General features: G+C 35.0%; 1 protein-coding gene across 6 annotated transcripts in view; it reads right to left on the bottom strand.

Annotated features, from left to right (window-relative positions):
• Positions 1–10,591: 10,591 nt before the first annotated feature.
• The window catches only part of ACSL6 (acyl-CoA synthetase long chain family member 6), a 104,824-nt gene continuing 95,966 nt past the window's right edge, over positions 10,592–19,449 (bottom strand). For all 6 annotated transcript variants that reach the window (XM_039324925.1, XM_039324924.1, XM_039324923.1 and 3 more), the window contains 7 exons: positions 18,859–18,931; positions 18,264–18,352; positions 16,541–16,657; positions 15,657–15,800; positions 15,081–15,182; positions 13,217–13,288; positions 10,592–11,352 (listed from right to left, as the gene is read on the bottom strand). In XM_039324925.1, the coding sequence (XP_039180859.1) occupies positions 11,212–11,352; positions 13,217–13,288; positions 15,081–15,182; positions 15,657–15,800; positions 16,541–16,657; positions 18,264–18,352; positions 18,859–18,931 (738 nt within the window). In that variant the 3' untranslated portion in view covers positions 10,592–11,211. The remainder of the gene's footprint in view (positions 11,353–13,216; positions 13,289–15,080; positions 15,183–15,656; positions 15,801–16,540; positions 16,658–18,263; positions 18,353–18,858; positions 18,932–19,449) is intronic.

Genomic DNA, 19,449 nt, shown 5'->3' with positions numbered 1-19,449 from the left:
ATACGGAAGACTCTGTAATTTCTTTATACTCCTACCTTCTGTCACTCAAGGAGACGTCTTTGTCAAATTGACAAGACCCGTTGTGTTTGCCGAACGTTTTATTTGTTCAGCACTGTTTAGGTGTGATTGATCTCTGTGACTATTAAATAGTGATTAATGTGTTCACTTCTCCAGTTGCCTTTGAGATGGATTTGAAGTTGAAGGTTTCATGATTAAGAATTGGCCTTTTAAAAACAAAACTTTTCCACTTCTTTTCCCCATTTTTTGTATTTAGTACTCTCAGTTTGATGAAAGATCTCAAAAGTTTGAGGGAACTTTTGCATCATTTTGCTAAATCTTAACATAGCTACTATTCAGCTAGAGATTGGAGCTTTTTTTCTCAGGAGTACACATGGCTGTGTACATCTGAGAAAGAATACACCCTTGTAGGGTCCAAATACTGAACACTGGGCAATGCATATTTATTTACTTTTAAATATTTTTAAGTATTTTTAAAAATTATTTACGTGAATTTAAATATTTTACAGTCTTTCAGAAATAAATATTTTTACTTATTTTTCAACATTACTAGTTTTATTATTACTCAGCAATAAGAAGATACTAAAGAACACTAAGATCACTATCTCAGGAAATATACCAAAAGATTCCCCAGGACAGGAAGTAAGGTTTTTTTTTCCCTTCCTGATTTGTGGCATGCCAGCATGTTTTATATGTTAGAAAGATGCATTTAGCAAAATATTGTCAAGACAGCTTGGCAGGATTTCAGGAAAGAATATGTGCTAGCCTACTTGAATTGGTCCTGGGACTGCAAGCAAAATATATATGCTTCCCTTTAGCTACAACATGTTAAAACTACTTGGAATTTAGTTTTGCTTCTCTTGTAACCTCTTCTGAAATTTGAGCCTTGATAACATTGCTGAAGACATGGATGTCAAACTTGATTGTGTCACATGACATATTGTGACATATCGTGATGTTTTTTGCCTTTGCAGCGCCAGGGTGGGTGTGGCCTGGGCGTGGCGCACGCGTCCTGAGGGCCGACAGTTTGATACCCCTGGCCTAAAGTTCCATTCGGAAATCTTACCTTTTTGCTTACAAGCTCATGGAATCCATTCCTAATGAAACATACGTAGAGTTGAAGGTATGTATGCAGAACAGACAAAAGCCAGACTCGTTAAAGGATTTGGTTTTTATATATTATATATGATTGATATATGATATGTGATATATATGATAGTATGATATGACATTATTATAGGTTTCTCCTGCCCTGTACCTCACTCTAGGGAGCAGTGCTTATCTCCATTTCCTAGCCAAGTGAGCCAGCATTGTCCAAAGACATTTCCATGATCATGTGGCCAGCATGACTATATGCCAAGGCACACAGAATACTGTTACCTTCCCATCTCAGTGGTACCTATTTATCTACTTGCATTTTGTTTCAAACTACTATGTTGGCAGAAGCTGGGGCAGGACCAGCTCACCTCATCATGCAGTACCCTAGGTCTCAAACTGCAACCTTCTAGTTGACAAGCCCAGTGTCTTAAACACTAGGCCACTGCACCTTATATATTATACTATACATTTTATTCTAGATTATATCATATCTATCATGTCATGTCCTATCACATCATATGTTGTAATGATTCTTAGGACTAAAAAGGGGATCCTGGGCTACTCCAGTTCTTGAGTCATTCTGTGTCAGGCCTGACAATTCCTGGCCAGCTTTGCGGTTAGAATTTGGGTTAGTAAATGACTGAGGGAGAACACATGAATATGGGAGCTGTTGAAAAAAAGCAGGAGGGGTGATAAGCCAATTGGGAAAATTTAAAGCAGAATCTGTTCTATAAAACATTTACTGATACAGAATATAAAAACAGGTGAAGTACTTCAGAATATATTGAAAAAACATACAAAAAATTCAAGGTTTGTCTTATCAATGGGTGGCATATTTTTCATGGTATTGTGGTTAAAAATTTGTAGGTTGGCTTTTTCATGGATATATATTTGCATATATATTTGCAAATAGTTTGCAAATATATATGTCAATAAAAGTTTGCTGTGGCTTTACGTTCAGAGAGTGTCTGTGTTCCCATAGAATCCAAGTTCATTCTATAAGAACAGAAATAAATAAAAAATACAGGATTTTTTTTCCTCCATTAAAATGTGAAGTTTAAGATCTGAGGCCTGACAGATCTTATGGCTCCTTAGCCTTTGTATTATTAAAAGTTTGCCTTATAGTTTTTCCTTACGTGCAACCAAAAAGTAACATTCTCTTGTCATCTGAATACAACATTGTCAGATACTAAGGGACAACATAAGCAGAACAGTTCTTTCAACTTTGTTATTTTAAAGACATCATCTGAAAAAAAGCTATATATTTCTAGTTTGTAGTTCATGTTGAATAAGCTAATATATTGTGCTGCCAATTTTATAATAATACCGTCAAACCACTGGAGAAGCTCAAAAATTGTCTTCATTTTCAATATTGGAATTTGAGTTCACTGAAGACTTCCAAAGTGTACTTGTGGATATTTTTTTAAAAAAGGAAAGTTCACACATTTTAAAATAGGCACTCATTTCTGAACAATTTATTATTGAGTCCATAGACAGATTATTGGAATAAAACAGGATTTTAAAAAATATTTTATTTGTCAGTCGAAAGGAATATTAACAAATTTGATAAACCTGACAGTTTTTTTAACAAAATAAAAGTCTGCATCTTCCCCTTTGCATTTTAAGTGTACAGTACATGCGGATATCCCAAAATTGAAACAAAAAATGGTTAGTTACAGATGTTTTAATTAGTCATTACATTTTTAATCTTCACTTTTTGTTGAAAATAGAATAAGTAATATATAAGTAAACGGCTGATTTGCTTGCAGTTTATTTCAATGCAGATATGTTGTCCTGTTGCATGATAGAAAGGTATGGTGAGGTGCTGTTATCTCACAGAAAAAAAATAACTGAAAAACAACTTATGTATTATTTTTCTTCCTGGTTTTCTTGCTTACCACCAGGGTGTATAACTCAGTGCAGCAATGCTGTTTAGTGTTTCTCAGGAAGAGGTCATTTTGATAGATTTGGATCCTCATGCAAGGTTAAAAGTTGCAAGTGCTGAAATGTCTTTTTTCTAAACATGCTAAGGCAGCACTAATTTTGTTCTCTGTTAAAACTGGACACACTAAAACTGCTGTTTAATGTCTTCTTATTTTCACATTTTAATGATCTAACAGCTTCTGTCTATTCAGAAATAAACTAGAATGGGTTCAGTGGGACATACTCCCTGGTAAAATAGGATAGAATTTCTACTTGAATATAATGCAACAGAAATACATTAATATTTTTATGATGTCCTGAAGTTGTTGCCCAGCAAAATAGTTGCATTATTTGGTTTCAGAATGTTGAGATTAATCCCAAATTCAAGAAATGGAACTCAACTGAGCTTCCTCTGGGCAGATTGGAAGAGCCACTGCATTGCCCATAATAGAAGATGCTGTAATGGAAGGGCAGAAAATGAGCTCTGAAAACCTTAATGGTGAAAATGTTCAAGAACACAATATGTTACAGGTGACAATTCTGCTAGTAGAGATTGAAATGGCGAATACTGCAAGTAATGTTGAAGCCACTGGATCCCAAATCCCTTCAGTTGCTTGGTTTCCTAACCAATTTATTTAGAGCTAGATTTTTTTCTTTATTTATTAACTGTTTCTACAAAATCAGAACTATTTTTGCAACTGTTTTGAAGTTGCATAACTATATTTTTAAGTTGCATTTTATGTTTGTCTTTAATAGAACAGCTAAATGTAGCAATTTATTTTGGGGGAAAAATAGTTAAGCAAAATTCTCCAATGGTAACAGTAGGAATGAATAAAGTGAGCGGAGTTTTCCTTGATGTGGAAATGAGCATAAATCAAGATGCAGTATTTTTTTTAAAAAAAGTTTACTTAATGAAGTCTCCTTTTCTCCTGGTAGAAACTACTTTTAGTCTATTCATCTTTACTATTTTGCTTAAACTGTCTAGCAAATTAGGAAAAATAGAATGAATATGCTCAATCCTCTCACCTGTGCAGAAATAATCATTAGGAATTCCTTTCCTTCAGTATTCACTTCAGTATTACTGATTTTTTTATTTTGGGTATTTGGTAGATTTGCTCACCTGTTTGTTTTTAATAGGAATTAATAGGAATTGTTATAATCATCTTATAGAAGCTACACTTTGCAACCTTTTCTAATGTGGACTGATACAAATCTAGTGCAGCCTCACCTCCTTGAGATGTGTTTGGAATTCAACACCTAGAATTCTCCAGCTAACATAGAGTTGAAGATTTCCGGGAACCAACATCCCATCATATCTGCAGAAGATGGAAGTTGAGGGAAATGACAGTATTGTTCCATCTGATTTCAAAGTGTAGCACATGAAGTACTTAGCATTGCAGAGTGAAAAATAGCTTGATTTAACTTTTTAGAACTAGGCTTTACAGCATGTTTGCTTGCTTGAGCACTGAACACAAGCAAAATGACAAAAAGGTTGCTTCCTTCTACCTTTGTTACTAGTAACTTTGAAGGTAAAAAAAAATTCTTAAAAAAAAAAAGTATTGTTGATTTCTACTGAAGAACATTCCCAGTGAATGAAAGGATAAGTTTGGTTTATAAAAGGGCATCAAGCAAAGTATGATGTTTCTACTAGTTACTTCAGGGGTCTTCAAACTTGGCCCTTTTATGACTTGTGGACTTCAACTCCCAGAATTTCTCACCAGTTGAAGTCCACAAGTCATAAAAGGGCCAAGTTTGAGGACCCCTGAGTTAGTTAGTGGAAAGTTCAAATCGAAGGATGACACATTAAGTGAAGCTAGAACATGCAGCACGCTGGCATAGTGTCATTTAGAGGCATGTAGCCTTCTTAAGGCGAATTCTACCAAGCAACAACAGTTCTATTTTTAGTGCAAGTTCTATTAAAACTGTGTAAGAGGAATGTAAAGAAAGCAAACCAATATGCAGCTACGGTATGAGCCATCTGTATAATAACATTTTCCATGAGACATCAGCACATCTGTTAAATTGCTCGATTTCATGCAAAAATAGTATATTCTTCTAAAATTTACATTTCATTTCACACATGTTTATTTACATATAGATCACTGATTTGTGCTTTCCACACATTGAAAACTAAAGATTATTTTTTCATGTTGATTTGATGCATTCCAAGAAAACTGAAGCTATTTTCTGATATATGCACTAATAATTTAATCCCCAAAATGGGATTTTGTTATTTTACCAGCAATGTGCCATAACAACTTTTGTAAAGGATTTTCTGCTTCTTTTTCATGTAAAATAAATTCATGTTTCAGTTCAGGTTTTTTTATTTCCCCAAAAATATTATATTTAAAGTGAAGCTTTAAATTTTACTTATATAATCTCATTGATATTTTGGAAGAAAGTCTGTGTTAGCAGTATACTGTATATAATGTAAAACTGTGCAACATTTTTATAACTGAAATGGCCCATTCTTCTTGTGAGAGATCAGTCTCATCTCTTATTCATTCCTGCATGTTCTTCACTCAACAGTGAATATCACAAATACACTAATACAGAGTTTCTAGTATGTCACTCAAACATCCACTAGACATAAGTCACTTATCCAACTTATTAAGCAATGAACATCCACCTATGATTCATTGAAGGGAGAATGGCTACCTTTATGATGACCAGGATTTCATAATCACTATGAACCCAATTTTAGTTTACTGGTGTGTAAATTCAGACTGATGAACTAATTCCATTATCCTTACTATTCCTTCTAGTGATATATTATACAGCATATTGATAGCATCTTAGACTAAAATTATTAATTTGGTGCCAACATTTTAATCTAAAATAATTAGAACTTTTCTATATCCAACAACAGTTGTAATGTTAAACAAGTCATACATGCATACATACATACATACATACATACAAGAGCCACAAAGATAATTAGGGGATTGGAGGCTAAAGCACATAAGGAATGGTTGCTGGAATTGGGAATGTCTAGTTTAATGAAGAGAAGGACGAGGGGTGACATGATAGCGGTGTTCCTATATCTCAGGGGTTGCCACATAGAAGAGGGAGTCAAGCTATTCTCCAAAGCACCTGAAGGCAGGACAAGAAGCAATGGATGAAAACTAATCAAAGAGAGAAGCAACCTAGAACTAAGGAGAAATTTCCTGACAGTTAGAACAATTAACCAGTGGAACAACCTGCCTCCAGAAGCTGTGAATGCTCCAACCCTGGAAGTTTTTAAGAAGAGACTGGACAGATATTTGTCTGAAATGGTATAAGGTTTCCTGCCTGAGCAGGGAGTTGGACTAGATGACCTCCAAAGTCCCTTCCAACTTTATTATTATTATACTTAATAAAACTGGTTGATAACAAATTGTGCAATTCAAATAAATCTGCTATTTAACGGAATGCAAATGTATTCTTTTGAACACCAACAGCTCAACCTATATATGGCTATTTAATTAGATATTTTGATTAGGGCCTTAGATATTTTTTTCTATATATCTGTTTTTTAAAATAGGGCCAGGTGAGCAGACAAAATCACTTAGGAACTGCCAATGAATTTGCTGTCCACCTGAGATAAGTTCAACAGCAGGTAGAAAGATTTTATATGAGCTCAGCAACTGTATATTCAGCCAAATGTGGTAACAGTGGTTAATAAAGACATCGATAAGCAGCATTCAGCCTCCACAGGTGGCAGCATATAGTCAATTTTAGCTGGTGTGAGACAAATTAGAATTGAATCTAGTTTGGTGGGCAAACACTAGCAATTTTGAGGGCTCTAGGCTACCCTGGGAAGTAAAAAATAAAATAAAATCCTTTGATGGAATAGCAGACAATTGTGTTGTTGCCAAGAATGGGATAGATCCCAACAACATAGGGATTGAGCTCCGCTTCAGGGGTTTTAACAAAACAAAACAAGAAGCTCTTGTGCTAGTCACTACATCTAAGTTCAATATTTTCGAAATCTAGGGATAAACCAGCATTGTTGCTTACTGTACAGAATAGACAACTGCAAAAAGTCATTCATGCTGTACTAATACGGCAGTGTTTCCCAAACTTGACAATTTTAAGGCATGTGGACTTCAACTCCCAGAATTCCACAGCCAGCGTTGCTGGCTGTGGAATTCTGGGAGTTTAAGTCCTCATGTCTTAAAATTGTCAAGTTTGGGAAACACTGTAATACGGTATTAGTTTGTAGTGACAACTCCCTAAACTACGATGTTCTGATTTGCCTAAATTTATGAATTGACTAGGAATAGACTGATTCTAAGTGGATTTTTATCTTTTGATCTTTCATTTACATAGAAATATGAGACTATCCTGCTGGTTCGGAACAAGACCCATCTTAGTCCAGCATGTGATACTTTTATGGTACTCTTGAGCAGGAGATAATTCTCTCCTGCTTTTGTTCCCCTTTGAAGACATGCTGCCCTGAGACCAAAGGGAACATTTGAGCCTTCGAAATTGATAGCACTTGATAGATTTGTCCTCCATGAATATATCCAACCTTTCTGTAAAGTCGTTAATCCAATTTAGTCTGTTTCTTGCAATAATGGATTCCTTAGGTGAATTATATGCTAGGTGAAGAATTGGTTTCTTTTACCTGTTCTAAATCTTCTACCAATCAACTTCATAGGATGACTCTTGGTTTTACAATTCTCCCTTCCATGAATGATTTTGTATACCTCAATCATTTCCTTTTTTTCTAAGCTAAAGATTTCCAATGTTCTAATATTTGCTTGTAAGGAAAGTGCTTTAGCCCCTGATAGTTTTGGTTGTCTTCTGCACATTTTCCAGCAGACCTTGACCACATTTTGAAAAAATCAAATGTGATCAGAACCATCTATAGCAGTGTTTCCCAAACTTGACAATTTTAAGGCATGTGGACTTCAACTCCCAGAATTCCACAGCCAGCATTGCTGGCTGTGGAATTCTGGGAGTTGAAGTCCACATGCCTTAAAATTGTCAAGTTTGGGAAACACTGATCTATAGCAGGCGTGTCCAGTCTACAGCCCATGGGCCACATGTGGCCCTAGACAGCTAGTAATGCAGCCTTTTAACTTTATTACATGATTTATATACATTAACTATATTATATATTATATGTGGCCCAGAACAATTCCTTTTCACTCAATGAGGCCCAGGCAATCTAAAAGGTTGGACACCAATAATCTATAGTATTTCAGATGCAGATATAATCATAGCATTTATGAAAGGGTATTACAGTATGGTTTTTGGCCAGTTTTATTTTCAGTTCCTCTGCCGATGATCCCTGGCACGGAATTTGCTTTTTTCTCAACTGAGGAACTGTGATTTGACATCTTTATGAAGTTATCCATTAGGCCCAAGTTCTTTTTTTTTATTAGTTACAGACAGCTCAGCCCTTTTTTAAACATATGTTCCTAAAGGTGATCCTGAGTATAACAGAACACAGTTTAATCACTAGATTGTTAGGATGTTCTAAAATTGTCTTTAAAACAGTTCCAGTAACGGTTGGGGAAAAGGAGAGGATGTACAACTGAAATAAATGTATTACTTTACATAAAAAAGCATAATCAAGCAAACAATTTCCTCTTGATAAGAGCATTTTAAGATGTTGCTTAATTTATTCTTTAAATCAAAATTTTATTCAGATAGATTATACCCAACATATTCCTAGGTGCTGTTTTAAATAATGCTAAACCTTTAATAAATATATAAGATTGTACTAATATATTTAATTCTAAGTAAAAAAGGTTGTGACAGACATTTCTGGCAAGGCTGAATTTATATAATCAAAATAATATAGAGCTTAGTCCGTATGACGGTTTTCTCAAAATATCAGTTCTTGGGAACTTAACATTAAAATAATTATCTCCAAGCATTATAGCAATCTAGCTAAAAAAGAGGAAAGATATATTTATACATCTTCCTGCAGTGAATATACAAACATTACGAGTCTCCTTTATCTATTATAAAATTACAATTTAGGTTTGGATCTAAATTATTGGAATTACTAGCTATTTTTCAGTGTAGACTGAAGATACTATACCAGCTTGTCTTAAGCATACCGTATGCTAAATTCCAGCCCTCATAATTCCCAACTGGTATGGCTATGACACCTGCTTGGGGAATTTGTAAAATCATATTAATCTTCACAGTCTGTATGAATCACTTTAGAGGACGCAGCTGAACAACAAATTCTGAAGTATGAAGTAAAATCTTTTAGTTAGGCCGGGGGTAGGCAACCTTGGCTCTTTTATAACTCGTGGACTTCAAGTCCACGAGTTATAAAAGAGCCAAGGTTGCCTACCCCTGAGTTAGGCGATGAAGAGATTGGAAAACCAACACAAAATGTACTTTTTGCAACAAGACTACTGGAACAGTGAACATATTTCTTTTAAAGAATATCTTAAGTTAATATAAAAGAGATATGAATAAATGCCCTGCCTACATTTTTCATTTTTTCATTTTTTTTTAAAATCAACTGAATTTTAGGTATGAATATTCCAGCAAAATTTAACTTAATTTCAACCACTACTTTAGCACTTTGAACCTAGAATAAACCATAAAAAAGAATAAAAAATGAGACTTGCCTTAAAAACTGATTATACTAACAGTTCTACAGGGCCACATCTTATTTAGTATATTTGTAAATGATTTTGCTTTCAAGTCTGTAGAATCAAACCCAATACTATTAAGTTTTCAATTTCCACAGAAGAATTAACGTCTGATGCATATGGGTCAAGCAACCTTTTCTTTTTAGATAGTTTCTCCAGAATAGTTAATTTCTTCACGGAAGCTCTGATATTGATTTAAGTGAACTGTTCACGCGCTGAACACAGAAAGGAAGTCTCAAATATAGGACCAAAAGATTTCTAGTTTTTGTATTGTTCATTCAGCCAAAGGTGAAAGTGGATCGTCTCCTTTAAAATACCTTAAAATCTGTTACTCGAGACCCACCAATTGACTTAGAAACCCCACATCCTCTTTATATTATTTTAAATTATTTCTCCAAAAATCTTGAAAAAGCGTGTCGAGAACCCTGAGGTCTTCCATTGTAATTAATATATTATTAATAATATATTATTAAATATTAGCTCCTCAATAATTTCAGCAATATTTACATGAGTGAGACTGCTCAGAAAGTCAAGATGCTGTAGTCTAAAGCGGTGCAAAAGGAAAACAGGCACTCCCCCATTCTTCTCTTAAATATCTGGGGGAAAAATATTTAGAGTAGGAGCTATAAACAAAAGTTATACAGCATGTTCATAAAAACTAGATTTCCTTTTATAAATTTCAGTTGGGTAGCTGCCAAAATAGAGAGCAATCAACATCTTTCAAAAGTGTATCCAGTAAACAAGTCTTACCCATTTTGAAAAGTGTGAGACCCTGTAGTGACAATCACAGGTTAGTATTCATCTAGCATGTGGCAATAGATTCAGCATATTTAATTTATATGAGATACAAGTTATTCCTATGTGTGAATTGATTACCCCAACAAATTCAATTTTTATATTGCAGAGCATAACAGCTGCCATTTAAAGAACCATTACACAATTCCAGCTTTCAGTTCTCATATCAGGTTAATAGATTTATTGTGGCTTTGAGCATCAAAAAATATTTGAGGTAGACTACTAGTCTTTGTCAGATATCTCCCGGGAATTTTAAGAGCTCAGTTGCAATGAGGAATTCTTGGTTACATATGCACTCAGTGGTACTTGGGAGGACAAACTCTTAAAGAAGTTGCGTGCATGATGTATACCTGTGAATCAGGGCAAGAACCTCCTGCTTCTAAAGAGTTCTTAGTAGTACCCATCCAGAGAGAAATCTGGAAATCCTACAGATCGCACGGCTGAATCCAGATTTAGAGGAGCATCCCACAAAAAGCAGATTTCTTTCCTGTTTGCTAAGGGAGTTTTGCACACATTAATAAAGAAAGGCCTGTCAAATATTTTCAAGGAGTGGAACTTTTAAAAAGTTTAATCGTTGTCCAGTATGGTTTATGCAATCTTCTAGGACCTAGAACGAGATGGCAAAGTGTTTACTCAGTGACCGTGTCTTCGGATAGCAGAAGGCTCATGTGGAAAGTCAGATGCTTATTCATGTCAACTGCATCCTTCCCATTTTCAAAATTATCCTAATATTGCTACAGAGTATATTATTCTGAAGAACCTCCCTGTGCTGTCAGATGGAGATACTTGAATAAAGGTCTTCTATTTGTTTCTTGAAGTATTCTCTCAGCTCAGATCTCCTGGCTTTTAATGTAGGTGTCAACAAACCATTTTGTACTGAGAACATTTCAGAGTGGATGTAAACTGCTTTAACCTGAAATGTCAAAAGTGAAATAAAATTATATAGGTATAAAAGGATCAAAAGGAAAAACAAAACTAAATCCTTATCTGAAAACTCCACTTGGTTGCTTCCTGAAATTTGCTGATAAATTGTGGATTTTATTAGGCAAAACAAACATAATTTACAACCTTTCTGACAAAAATCACATTGATTCCAACTGATGAAATATGAATATGCTTTGTTTTACTCTGGTTTTGAATGAAGCAAATCCCTTTGACCTGCAATTTATGCTTTATTTTTATTGTATAATCACTGTCAGATGTTTATGGTTGACCATTTTTTTTAAAAAAAGGTGAGCCCAACTGTTACTTTCATTTTCTGGCAAGGTATACATTCATTTTAGACTATTTAACCCTGCATTCATTTGCTTCATCCCAGTTTTCCTAAATAAATAAATTTAACTTTATTTTGCTACCAATTTGCATCTTTTCATTTAGGAATCTGCATTTTTCCCTGTGAGTAAATGCTGCTATCCACGGAAGGCGCTGTCTGTCTGTCTGTCTCTCTCTCTCTCTCTCGTCATTATTACCAGTATAATAATATTTAACAATATATTCTACATTAACTTTTATTACGCCCACACAGATCTTCTGGGGTGGGTATTTATAATAAATTTAAATGGATTAATTCTAAGTTAATTTAAACGGTAACAACTGTTACAAACATAAGCCTAGACTAAAACAATCAATGCAGAACTGCTTCATACTCCCTCAAAATCCAGAATCCTTGATATAGTTACAAAAAGGCCTGAACTGCAGCTAATATTTATTTATTGTACATGTTTAATGTTACATGACTCGGATTTATTGTTTGTGTTTTGTGCTGTAAACTACTCAGAGTGGCATTATTTGAGTTCATGGGCCATATAAAATCTATTTTATAAATAAATAATCAATAATTTTTCTTCATGCTCTCACTTGGCATTTCACATTTATCTTTTGAACAGACTTTTAAAAATACATTGAAACATCAAAATAATAAAATGTTCTGTGGCCGAAAACAATTCGGAGATATTTTTTATCTTCCTATTGGCTTCATAGGACTGTCACAGGAAAACATGCTTTTGCAATATTAAAAATACTTTCAGTTTTTAACATTGAAATTGGTTATGTGTCCTGTAGTTATCTTTCTCTGGTTTAAAGGTCTTATCATATATCACGTTGATTGCTTCCAATGAAAGGCACCATTGTGGGGCTGTGCACAGGGCATCAGTTGGCTTAATCTGGGTCTGCATGCTATGCAATACATTTTGTACACTGGAGCAGCTTGTAATTTAATAAATAAAAAACAAATTGTGACAGTGGTGAAATGCAAGATGGTAGAAACATAAATTTCACAGAATGGACCTAGACATTCTGTCAGGTAAGTCGGCATGGAATTATATCCCAAGGGATTTTTTTTTCAATAAGTTTTCTTCCTCTGCCCTACGGGTGTACAGTCCCCATGAACAAACATCTACTGTATTTTAAGTTCTATAAGTCTGTTACAAAACTATCTATGTACATATGAGAAAATAGTCTATGCAGAGAACAAAAAGAACTGCTGTATTTTCTAGGTCAGCTATAAGAATTAAGGGCCTGAACTAACTTCCCAGAACTGCTTTCAGCTTATTTTGATATGTACTATCTATTACAAGAGATTTTTTGAAAGTGGCTCTTATATATCAATTTAAATAAAGATATTTTAATAAAAACAGAAATGTCAGCGAATATATGGCTGAACCACAAAGCACAGTAACAATGTGCGGTTTTATATAATGCATGCTAAAATCCCCTCCTGTTCATTCCAAAAAGGAGTTCATCTCATTTTAGTCATCAAAGTTATTTTCAGTATTTACCTGTTCAAATGAATAAAGTCCGCTTTCTTTTCCTAATTGCACCATGTCTTCCATTATAGCGTCTTTCAGCTTCTAAATAAGAACATAAGACATCTATTTATAGCTACGAAGCTCAATTTAGCAACAAGAAAGTATTAATATTCAAATACTTTCCTCCTTTTTATGTGCTTGTGTGCTGGATAGGTAGCAGTGAAGGAGGCACGGAATGCCTCAATCAAAAAGGTATGTACCACTTTAAATCCCACCAATTCTGCACACCCATTCTCCTAATTCTGAATTCTGGCTTCATTCACGCATCACTTGTGGTGGCCTTTAATTGATTTAATTGAAGGTTGTACCTCCTTGCCCAATAAAAAGCAATGTTCAAAAACTTTGGTAGAAAGCCCTGTAAACAATCTCCAAAAAGACCCCTTCATCTTTATTTTTCAAGCATGCATGTATGCATGTACATGCCAGCACATCACACGCAAGCTGAACTGTTATTTGGGCATTGGAACTGAATTTCTAAAGCCTTCATTTCCATGCTGGATTTAGCATTAAGGCCTGAAATTCATGGGCCAATCCACACATGATGGGTTACCTTCTACTACAAGGAAAACAGTAATTCAAATGCTATAATTTGCCAAGGTTATGCCAGTTTAAATGTATAATGTAATTCCTCCACTAGGCATTTGGTAAAGGCAAGATCCCTAGCTGACCCAGTTTTAAGTATTGTTTTCTTTTAGAAAAGAGCTATGGAACATTGTTTGCTATATGATAACTGCTGCAAGACTATTATATGCACATACATGGAAATATTCTAAAATACCCACAATGGAGGGGTACTTAGTAAAGATGATAGAACTAGCAGAGATGGCAAGAATGATTGTCTGATTAGGGAAAGGACAATGAGCTCATTTATTACTGACTGGAAACCCCTTATGGAATTTTTTGCTGTAGAAAAAAAAACTTGTGATTTATGGGTTTGACTGTTAGAAAGGCTAGATTATGGAAAGAAGGAAATTATGATGTAATCTTAAGAGAGTAATATATATAGTACAAGCATTTGTAACTGCTATTGAATTGGAAATTGCTTCTTTATATTGTTTTCTTTCTTTTTTCTTATTTTCTTCCTTATGTATTCACTTTTTATTTCTTTTATCCCTTCTCTAAAAGTTGTATTGCTTTCATTATTAAAAATTAACAACTTTAATTAAAAATAGTTTTAAAAAAGTAGCTGTAATCCCTACTTCCTGAGCATTCTTAAATATGCATTGCTTTCTCATCACCCCATCCCAAATTCAAACGATAGTTAGAAATGTTTGAATTTTCCTAACTTTCTCAAAGTTTTTTTTTTTTTATCCCTGACATTATATGATACTGGCCTAATCTGGCTTTTCCCGTTTTGTTTGCTTTTATTATGGGTTATGTTGACTGAAAGTTTCAGATTCTACCTCTACTGATTTTTGGTTCTGATAGTTACCTATAGTCATTCTGGAATTAGGTGGCCTCCTAAATAAATTAATGGTTTATGTGAAATGTTTTAAATTGTACCACTATTATGACATCAGACATTAATTCATAGAGCACAAGTGGTGTTCTGCCTTCCACAGAATACTTTTAGTACCCTGGCAAATTCTGATCCCACTAGAATTTTCATCTTGCCTTTTACTTGCATAATCTTGCTAAAACAGGGGTGTTAAACTGCCAGCCCACCGGCCGGACGCATCATCAGGAAACCACGCCCACCCCATTGCCGGCAATGGCGAAAAAGCTCCGATACATTGTGCAATGTCACGTGATGTCACAAGTTTGACATGTCTATGCTAAAGGAACATTGTACTTATGTATTTGGAGTCGAAAGCAAAAGCAGAAGACTACATACCATATTGTTACAAAGCTCTATAAAAGTTCCATCAAAGCCCCTTTTCTTGGCCCAGCCTGGCATGACTTCAGCATCCGGTACAACTATCCCCACCAGAAAAGCCTACAAGATAAAATTGGAATCACATTTGTGACCAGCTTTTCAGCTTAGTTCTATGATCCCCAAATGGTTAAATCAGCCATTATCGAATGAAAGCAGATGTATGTTTCATGCCCAAAACAATTGAAGTGGGTCATTTCAAATTTGAAAATGTTTTGCACATCTCCATTTGCTACATATTCTGAAATGCCTCTTGCATCAGCAAAATAGCACTTTCTAATAGCTGAATTTATTCCAAAAGACTTGTGGCACCATCGGGCAATATACATTCTCCACATTATACTAGACATAAAGTACTGTACCTATATTTCACATATGTAGAAAGAAAACAGATAATTATCTTGAGACAACTATGCCACACTCGTAATACAGACATAGTGTACCACAAAAAAAAAATAGCTATCTTAACTTTATAGGAAGTCACAATAGATATTTCAAATTACAAAACAGGAAAATTATAGAAATGCCAAGAGTTACCTGTAAGCTATCTCCGTGCACATATATTTGGGAGACAGGTTCACTACGAATGTAGATATTTTCAATTTTTTCTGGTGCAATGTATTCTCCCTGAGCCAATTTAAATATATGTTTCTTTCGATCGATGATTTTGAGTGTCCCATTCTGTGAGCAAACCACAAAAAACAATTATGTTGATCTAGGAAAAATTATTAGGCAATAGAACTATACTTAGACAATATTTCAATTTATTTTACATTTTGGGAATGGTAAGAGAAGCTAAAGTTATATCTCCATGGTATAGGAAAACTGGCAGCATATGGCTTAACCCTATACTTACTTAATAGAAAAAAATCTGCTATTATGAATGAGGCTTCCCATTTAGTAAATGGTTTTGGGATCACAATCTTACATTGTATTAAATCACATCAATAGTCTGTCTTTTCTCTGAAGATCCCTCAACAAGAGAACCAATATGTTGTAGTGGTTAAGTTTGCAGGACTGGGGAGATTTAGGTTCTAATCTATCCTCAACTATAGAGATTTGGACATTTGTGGTCAATCTCTGTAATCCAACCTACTTCACAAGATTGGAATTGGGAATACAATGAAGGGTGCTTCCCACCCCTCAGACTGAGCTCATGGAGAAATGATAGACCATAAAGCTAACAAACAACAACAACCTGAATTACCAAAAGGGTGATCAAATTAAACCCAAATTTCCCTGGAGAAATCCTGATACTTCCTTGCTACATTATAGTATCTCATCATCTATATACACATAAATATCGGTGCCCAACTCATTTATCCCTTTATCATTTCCAAACATATCCCAAATCAATAAAGATGTAGCTTTTCAACTTTATTCTTAATGTAGTAATGAAAAATTAGCAGTTCAGTACATACAGACAACCACTTTCCAATGTCCCCTGTATGAAGCCAGCCATCCTTGTCCAAGGCTTCAGCTGTTCTCTCTTTATCTTTTAAGTAGCCCTTGAAAACATTGGGACCTTTGACACAGATCTGAAAGAGAGATCAACATGCTGCTTAACAGTAAGAGTAGTAAACAAAAACAGCTGCTAGATGCAATGAGAACTAATTAGGGTATGTACTGCTAGACTAATATGGCAATCTCCCATAAAGAAGCACTTACAGACTGTAAAGGGACTTCAAGCATTCATTTGGGCTGATAACCCAACTGCCTCCAGGCAAACCAATGCTGCCAACCTTATTCACCATTGCCTGTAAGCTGCCAAGAGTTGTTTGAATTTTGCAGAGTAGAACTATTATAAATAAAATTTTGATAGAAATTCAGCAAGTACTAATCAATATGGCATATAGGTTTAATAATTAATAATAATCCCAAAATAAGTGGAGGAACACTTGAACACTGCTGGCACTGACAAAATCACTACCAGTCAATTGCAAAAGGCAGCTTCACTCAGAACAACTTACATCCTGTGACGATGCCTTTAACATCATCAACTTCCATATCTGCCTATCCCAGGTCCTTGAAAAATAAGTGAATAAAAATGCCAAATCCAGAGTGAGTTAACTGGGACTGGAATTTCCAGCACTAAACAATGTCATGTGACTGCATTGCTTAGCAATGGCAATCCCAGAAGTTCTCACTGCCATCATTAAGCAAGGACCACCTAGCAACTTCCTGCTAACTTCCAAAAAGCAAGCTCAGTCGGGAAGCTGGCAGGAAATTGCAACTCCCTGGGAGCTCTCAAGCAGGCAGGCAGGTGGGCAGGTAATTAGCCACCATAGACCAGTGTGAGAGCAATCAGGGAGGTTTGGGGATTCCATTTTCACTCCCAGAAAGCCCTCTTTTGACATGACTTTCAGAGAACCAGTTTTGGGGCAGCAAAAGCAAAAGGGATTTCTGAAAGTGCCCAAAACTCCTGAGGGTCCTTCAAAACCCTCCAAGAAGTCTGCAAAATCAAAAACATTTGCCAGATATTGAAGATATTTGCAAAAATGTAAAACAATGTCACTCTTCTTATTATTAATTTGTTAAAATGGTTTTTTTGTGAATAAAATATAGCACAGTATGTTAATATCTAATGGATTTAATACTGTTATTTTTACATAATTCAACAAATATTCTACAAATTCATCAATGTAAAATTTTAATGTGGTAAATATTAATAAATATAACTCATACAAACACAAGCTGTTTTGGGGATCCTCCATAATTTTTAAAAGTGGAAAGGGGGCAGTGAGAAAAGAAATTAAGAAACAGCACACTACAAAAAAAAAAAGCTTGCAAGGACTGACTTTCATTAATGCAGGAAGATATGAGTCACCCTAAAACCTACAATGCTTTAATACTGCAGACAGCAATTTATGTTCCTTTCCATATCAGTTAAGAACATTCTTGTTACTATCAAGTGGATAGTAACCTTAAAAACCTTTAAAAAAACCTTTAAAAAAGAACATTAAGTACATGACTTGACCATTTGCTTTACTTCTAGCAAATTCCTTTTCAACCTACTGTAATGGAACACATTTTGAAATGCTTTATTTTGGTTCCTATTCTACAGCTCTTATTTATAACAAGTGGTGCGTTTAAATCTGTAGCTAAGAAACAGAAATGAAGAAGAACCGATACTGTACATATTACCTCTCCCTCTCGTTTGGAAGAAAAGTAATTTAATTCTTCAACATCCACCAGTTTAATTAAATTACAAGGCAGAGGTGCTCCAACGTGGCCTGAAATCAAATTAAGAAATAAGCAGTTTGTTATCACATAGCTATCTGCGTATTAATAAAATAATGGAAGTCAAGCATGTGTAACTGAGTGAGAAAATTAATTACAAAATCACAGTATCTCACAGTGAGATTGGTGGAGGAAACAGCCTATACATCTACTGCTTGTCTCTCCCTGAAAACTATTCCTGAAGGGGGGGAAAACAGTGCAGAAATAGAGCTGCAATTTTCACAAATATTGAAGCTGGAATCCCAGTAAGCTACATGACTTCAGAGATTTACATAAAAGCATTTTGCTTAGCATTACTTATACTTTCCACTGGAGGTAGATTATTGATCGGTTTTAAAAAGAACTTGCCTGTTTGGCAGAGGACATTAAATGAGTCAGAAGCAGCCTAAATAGATAATTGTCTTGCAGGCCAGCATATTTTAGGATTCTGGTCTTGGTGCTTTCAACCTTACATGACCACATTCACCTGTCTTTTATGAAGCTCCTGCCTCGTTGTTACCTGAGGTCCAATCTCCTGGAGTGGTGAAGGTACACCCAGCTGTACACTCTGTTTGACCATAGCCTTCATAAACCTGTCAAAGAGACATTATTTAAACAAGACACTAATGTTAGCATTTTATTTAAAAACTGGGAGGAGTAAAGTTCTCTGCTGGGCTCAGAAGGGGAAAAAATCTATCATTCAGAATCACTGACATTGCCACTGTATGAGCCAAACTTTTGGTTCTTGAACATAACAGGTAAATAAAGAAATTAGAAATGGTGGTTAATGTTCTTTCTTCTTATAAACTCTTTCTTCTTTATAAACTTCTTATAAAGTGGAGAGGGAAAGGTTTTTTTTTATTTTGTTGCTAGGCCAGGAAAAAATTAAGTGGCCGAGAGCTAAATTATTGATATCTGCCAATAATAACATTTCTGAGGGCTAATGCTGTAGGCTCTGCCTGGACTAAGAAGTATTCCTGCAAACAAAGGAAGATGGCACTGTAAGTCGAGGCCCAAGATGACCTTGAACCCAAGAGTTTGAATATGTATCTACTATGTCAAAGTCCTGGAAAGAAAGCTTGGCTTGTAGACAATCTATCTGGAGAACACA

This window comes from Crotalus tigris, unplaced genomic scaffold, assembly GCF_016545835.1.
Source record: "Crotalus tigris isolate CLP2741 ecotype Arizona unplaced genomic scaffold, ASM1654583v1 scf7180000024310.2302065, whole genome shotgun sequence".
Taxonomy (NCBI): domain Eukaryota; kingdom Metazoa; phylum Chordata; class Lepidosauria; order Squamata; family Viperidae; genus Crotalus; species Crotalus tigris.
This window is presented reverse-complemented; position numbering and strand designations above follow the sequence as displayed.